Below are 6,279 nucleotides of genomic sequence, written 5' to 3'. Positions count from 1 at the left end.
CTGCAGCACCTGGGGCTGTGCTGGGGGACACAAACCCAGCCTGCTCCACAGCAGAGCTGCTCTGAGAACAAATTCCCTGCAGGAGACAGACTGGGGCTGGTTTCCCCGACAACGGCAGCTCGGCGCTGGTTCCCTGGATGCCATCCCTTGTTTTGTTTTTGTAATGCCTGACATTTTGTCCAACGAAGAACAGGTTTCTGAGGAGGAGGACTGGCAGTCACTGGAGATATCATTCCAGCCCTGCGAGGAGCATGTGCTGCTAAAAGCAGTGACAGCTTGCAGCCGGTATTTCTGTCTGCCCCTAAATCTGCTGGAGCCCCTGCACCGGGAGCCTCCTGCCAGGCTGCAGGAGATGCTGAGCTGCAGGAAATGTTTGCACAGGTCTCAGCATTTCCAAGTCTCAGGATTTCCAAGTCTCAGCCTATTCCTGAGCTGGGCAGGCAGCGGATTTCGGAGCAGCAGGAGCAAGGACAGAGTCGTTGTTGTTGTTGTTGTTGTTGAGATTTTCACACTTCACTGGGTGAGGGTTCCAGACTGGACCTGCCCTGGGGGCTGTCCTGCTGCTCTCAGCCAAACACGAGCCTAAAACAGCCCCCAAATCCTTGTTTTGGCTTTCCTGCATTTCCACAAAGCTCCCAAAGCCTCATTTCTGTTCCTGTTTTTCCTGACTGTGCCCCGGCAGCCACACGGACTGGGGAGCACCTCGGCTACGGTGAAGGATGGGAGTGAGAAGAATGATCAAAATAATGCTGAAATTTGGCTCCATACCAGCTCCACCAGGCCCTCGCTCACAGTGACAGCTCTTTTTGGTTTGGTTGAAGACATCAATCATATTTGTACGGAATGGGTAAAAAACGAGGTGAATTCTCCGGTTTGATTCCCATTTTGGGGTAAATGTGATTTGTAACGAAACCAAGGTAACCCAGCCAAGCTCTGCATCCTGTGAAATTCCCAAATTGTGCAACAAAATCAAGGCCAGTGTTGGCAGCGCCGTGTGGGTTTGTGGTTTCAATCTGAAGCCAAACCAAAATGAAGCTGTGCTGATTGCCTTCACCTTCAGCTCAGCCACAGAGCCAGAAGTAATAAAAATAAATGTCTCAACTTGCTAAAATCGGGCTGGAAATTTCCCGTGTGTTATTTGGTTATTTAAATCCACCCCCAAAGACAGTTTTTGACTAAGAAAGTTTGCAGACGTAGAAAATTAGAAAATTCCTCTTGCGTGTGCACTCCCCCCAGTCTCAGAGAGAAGGGGTTTGTTCTGGAATTTTGGTGACAGAGCAGGCAGCAAAGCTCTGCAGCAAATGTACATTCATTAAGGGGCTGAATTTTTACAACAAATTATTTGGAATACACATGATATGAAATAATGATGAGATCTTCTAATTCCTCAAACATCTGAACAGGATAAGGCCAAATTTTCAGTTTTTTCCTGCAGCAGACATAAAGTGACAACGTGATGGGATTTTAAACCACTCTCGAAGTGAGAAACCTTTTAACCAGGACTAACCTCCGGTGGCTCGGAATATCCAACATTATTTGTTGATTTTCACTAGGCATTACATGAACATGACTGTTCCTAAACACACAACAACATTTACCTCTTATGGCTCTGTGTCTCTCTCCCTCCTGCCCCGGGACTGGCACAAGTGCAGCTTTGTTTGGGGCACCAAAAGGTGGATTTTAAGTGGAGGAGGACAGGGAGAAGCTTGATTTCCTCATGGCCGGAGGGTTTTTAGCAGGGCTGCTTCTGCTCCTCCCAGTGCCACTGGCGTGGGGTGAGTTCCATCCCCACGGGCACGACCCCTGCAGTCCCCTGGCCCAGGCTCGGGGTTAGCTGGCCACACGTCCTGGCGGGGCAGGGGGACTAGAGCCCGTTCCTGCTGCCGGGGAACTCGGGCTCCTCCAGCTCGGGCTCTGCCACGTCTGAGAGCTTGGAGTGTGTCCTTCCAATCTCCTCCAGGGCACAGGCCAGCGAGTCCAGGTCCCCGTCGTGCTGGTGCCGCGCCTCCCACAGGTCCAGGATGACGGCGGAGGGGCTGCTCTGGGCAGCGAAGAAGGAGAGATTCCTGCAGGGAAGGGAGGGAAGGAGGGATGAGGAGCAGCCAGGGCTGCAGCTGTGCCCTGTACCCAGCACGATCCACGTGCTTGGGAAAAACCCCTCCAGCACAGCTGGGGCGTGAGCTGAGGAACCCCTGGAGGTGGTGGCTCCTCATGTGGCACCTGCCCAGCCTGGCACAAGGACAGTGACCACGAGCCCAGGGTGTGACACCTGCCCAGCCCAGGGACAGTGACCATGAGCCCAGGTGGTTCCTCATGTGGCACCTGCTCAGTGCAGGAACAGTGACCACGAGCCCAGGGTGTCCCCAGGCCCAGCCCAGGGACAGTGACCACGAGCCCAGGTGGCTCCTCATGTGGCACCTGCCCAGCCTGGCACAGGAACAGTGACCACGAGCCCAGGGTGTGGCACCTGCCCAGCACAGCCCAGGGACAGTGACCACGAGCCCAGGGTGTCCCCAGGCCCAGCACAAGGACAGTGACCACAAGCCCAGGCGGCTCCTCATGTGGCACCAGCCCAGCCCAGGGACAGTGACCACGAGCTCAGGGTGTGCCCAGGCCCAGCAGTGCTGCCCCTGGGATGGGAAAATCCCTTCTGGGAAGCATCACTAGGAAATATAGCAAGGATTTGACAGGGAGAAGAATTTACAGCAGTTGATGCTTGTGCTTATGCAAAGACTCACCACCTTTTATCTGTGATTTTCTGTTTTGTTAATGTGCCATTTTCAGGACCCTGCAGGGGTGATTTGTATAGAATTTGGTAAAATAAAGTTTTGGGTTTATCCAAAACTCTTTTTCCTTTGGGTCAGATGAGGTTTATTGAGGTTCCCATGCAAAGCAAGAAGGCAATGGAAAGTTACTTTGCTTGATTTAAGCATTCCTCTGCCCTCCTGGGAACATATTTATAGAGTTTTGTGACAATCAGAAAATATTTTTGTGAGGGAGCTGCCTCCACCAATTTAATTTAGCCAAGCAGAAAAAGCAAAGTAAGAAGTAAATTGGTTTTTACAGCATCTTTCAGTTTTAATCATCATAATATTATTACTCCTAACACTAGAGCACAACTGTCTCTTTTAAAGATGTCTTTCCCTTAAAAAAAATATAAAAATCTGCAGGATTCATTTTGGAATAGGAAATGCACCCATGAGAGCCAAGGAGATTTGTCGGGGGGGGATGTGCAGCCTCCTAAGTGGTTTGAACAACAGTTCCCATGATGGACAAAATCCTCCTGCAGCCTTGAGGGTGGACAGAAGAATGTCCAGCCCAGCAGGAGGAGCTGACAGCTCTGAGCAGCTGAAAGGAGTCCTGAGAGCCCTTAATTCACCCACAGCCCTGACAGCAGCAAACCAACCCTGAACAGCCGATAATTCCTGCTCCAGGGCCAAGCCCCCCTGCCCAGGGCGCTGCTGATGCCTTGGGAGGCTCCCTGGAACTGAGGCTGGATGGAGGAAAAGGAATAAAGTGGGGATTTGTTAAAAGCCTTCAAAGGATGCACCTTGGGCAGTGCAGGAGCCTGGCTGTGGCTCCAGCCAAGGTGGACCCAAGGTGGACCCAAGGTGGACTCTGAGCCATGAATTTTCACATTTTTATAAGTTTTGGTCCATTTCCATATTGGGATGAACTGTCCAATTACAGATTATGAAGATTATGAAGATTATGAAGATTGGGAAGATTGGGAAGTGCCACCCTCCCAGTCTGCTCTCCTCAGCTCACTGCTGGTTACACTTTTTGGGCCTGAGGCTGTCACGGTGTCCTTGGTCTCGGGCTGGAGCAGGTTTGGTGTGGCTGTAAGTGAGGAGAACTCGCTGACGCTTTATGTGGGGCTCAGAGTCACAGCCTGGGGCAGTGCAGAGCCTGGGAAATCCCCAAGCCAGAGCTGAAGGCATCAGTGCCATCAGTGCCATCACCTGCTGATGCTGTTCTTCTGGGCCAGCAGCTGCCAGTCCTTGCCCTTGGCGCCGGGCGTGTCGAAGGTGGCGCAGATGCGCTGCCGGATGGAGCGCGGGATCTTGAACGCCTTGGGGCCCAGCTGGGCAGGGAAGGCGCTGTCCTCGTGCCCAAAGAAGGTGATGTTTTCTCTCTCGGCCTGCAGGGAACGGGAAGGCAAAGCAGGGAAAGAATCAAACCTCGGATTCCTCCTGTTGCTTGAATTGACAACAGAAAATGACTGAGCTAAGAGGTGCTTTTGTGATTTGTGAAAGAACACCTAGAACGTCACAAGGATTTGCACATAAAAACCTTTAAAATGCTGTCATTTTCCTTCCACGAGTTTTCTTTTATGGTTATTTTTCTGTTACAGAGTAGTGCTGGCTTTCTAAATCTTTAATTGATTAAACCCCTGGACACACAAATTTATGTTTCTTTCTTTGGGCTTTTTTAAACACCTGAATTCTGTAAGCACCTCAGCTCTCCCAGCCTCTCTGGAATCCAGGTCCTTGTGGATCTGGCCCCTCTTTTCCCGTGGAATCACACCAGTCTTGCATAACAGAGTCAAATTTCAGTGCATTACTCATCGGAGAGTGACACAGCATCAATACCAACCAGCAGTGATGGTGCAGCCTCCATCCAACGTTTGTGACACATCCCCAGGCTCGGCACTGGGTGCTGCAGCTCTGCCCCGGGCTCTGCTCAAGATGCAGAGCAGGAGATGCTCCTGCCCTGCCCGTGTGAGATAAACACAGCGACCCGGGCGCTCCGGGGATTGTCACGCACGGAGCAGCTCCGGGGGGGAGTTGTCACTTACAGATTTATTTTGCAGTCAAATTATCCTCCCTCTTCAATCACTGCTGGAGATAGGCATGAGAAAGCTTTCCACAGCAGCAAATCTGCTTGAAGCAGAACTGGAACATGCTCTGGGGACTTGTGTACAGACAGGGCCCTTAAAAACACAGCAGAGAAGGAGAGCAAGGCAGCAGCAGCAGCAGCAGGGGCTGGAGACACAGAGAGGGGTTTCATGAAATAAGGATAAAGGAGCAGAAAGCACTTGGCCAGTTCTGAGGAGTTTTTACACAGGATGATGCTCGTGCTGCTCTTGTCCAGCTGCTGCACTCCCTGCTCAGAGCATTTATGGGTGTAGAGCTCTAATCCAGAACCATTAATCCGGATTAATCAACAAAGATGCTCAGTAACCTAAAAAAGCGCAGCTGCTGAATTCTCATGGCTGTTGACAGAGCAGCAGCTTGCTCAGCTGTAGCTCTGATTTCTTTTAGCCACGAGCAGGGCCCAGTCCCCACGAGACACAGTTTGTACCCCCGTCCCCAACCCTCAGAGCTCTGCAAGAACTTCTCGTTAGAAAACTGCAACCACCAACTCAAACAATAAATCATTAAATTACTGATAAATTATTGTTAGTGCTGCTGTGTCTGTGCCTCGATTTCTGCTGGAAATGGGATCTGCAAGGCTTTAAAGACTGATTCCAGCTTTGAGCAAAACCTACACGAGGAAAAGACAGAACCAGGGAGGGAACTGGTGCACAGAGAGGTGGTGCTCCGTCCCTGGAAGGGTCCAAGGGGCTTGAAACAACCTGGGATGGTGGAAGGTGGCCCTGCCCCTGGCAGGGTTGGCACTGGGTGGGCTTTGAGGTCCTTCCAACCCAACCCAACCCAACCCAACCCATCCCACCCCGGGATTCTGTTCCGTGAGCATCCCCACAGAGCAGGGGCTGCCCAAGGCGTTGTTACCTCGAGGACGGAGGTCTGGACGTGCAGGAGCTGCTCGTGGCCCTGCAGCTGCCGGACGCACACGGTGCAGCACAGCTGGCTGGTGGCGGGGCTGAAGCGCTCCAGGGAGAAGGCGCCGAGCAGGGGCCGGGGGCTGCCGCGCCACACGCGGGAGAACGGCACCTCCTGCGGGATGGGGACACGTCAGGGACAGGGGACACGGCCGGGGGGGAAACAGCCACGTCCTGCTCTGCTGGGGACAGCTCAGCCACGTCCCCTCCAGCCCCAAACAGCACAAAGCCAGAAAGTGAGGATTGCGTTCATGGACACCGAGGTGTCGCAGTGACCGAGAGCTCAGGGCTCATCTGGGGCAATGAGTAATGGGAAACTCTTACAAAACATTCTTAAAGACACTTAAATATGCCTTCACTTCCTCCCCATTGCCCTCTCTGTGTCTCCTTGGAATCACCTTGTAACCAGAATCCAAGGAAAGGCACAAAGAACTGTCCTGGCCCTGGCATCCTTCCCTTCTCCACCCCAAAGGAATTAGGAATTTCCCTCTGAG

General features: G+C 52.3%; 1 protein-coding gene across 1 annotated transcript in view; it reads right to left on the bottom strand.

The window, feature by feature from the left end:
* Positions 1-1,215: 1,215 nt before the first annotated feature.
* Positions 1,216-6,279, bottom strand: part of LOC107213832 (netrin receptor UNC5D-like) — a 47,921-nt gene continuing 42,857 nt past the window's right edge. The window contains exons 12-14 of the mRNA XM_033519396.1: positions 5,736-5,900; positions 3,963-4,141; positions 1,216-2,066 (exon numbers count right to left, since the gene is read on the bottom strand). Of these exons, the coding sequence (XP_033375287.1) occupies positions 1,865-2,066; positions 3,963-4,141; positions 5,736-5,900 (546 nt within the window). The 3' untranslated portion in view covers positions 1,216-1,864. The remainder of the gene's footprint in view (positions 2,067-3,962; positions 4,142-5,735; positions 5,901-6,279) is intronic.

Source organism: Parus major, chromosome 22, assembly GCF_001522545.3.
Source record: "Parus major isolate Abel chromosome 22, Parus_major1.1, whole genome shotgun sequence".
Classification (NCBI taxonomy): domain Eukaryota; kingdom Metazoa; phylum Chordata; class Aves; order Passeriformes; family Paridae; genus Parus; species Parus major.
Note: the sequence above shows the minus strand (reverse complement) of the source record. Positions and strands in the feature narration are given on the sequence as shown.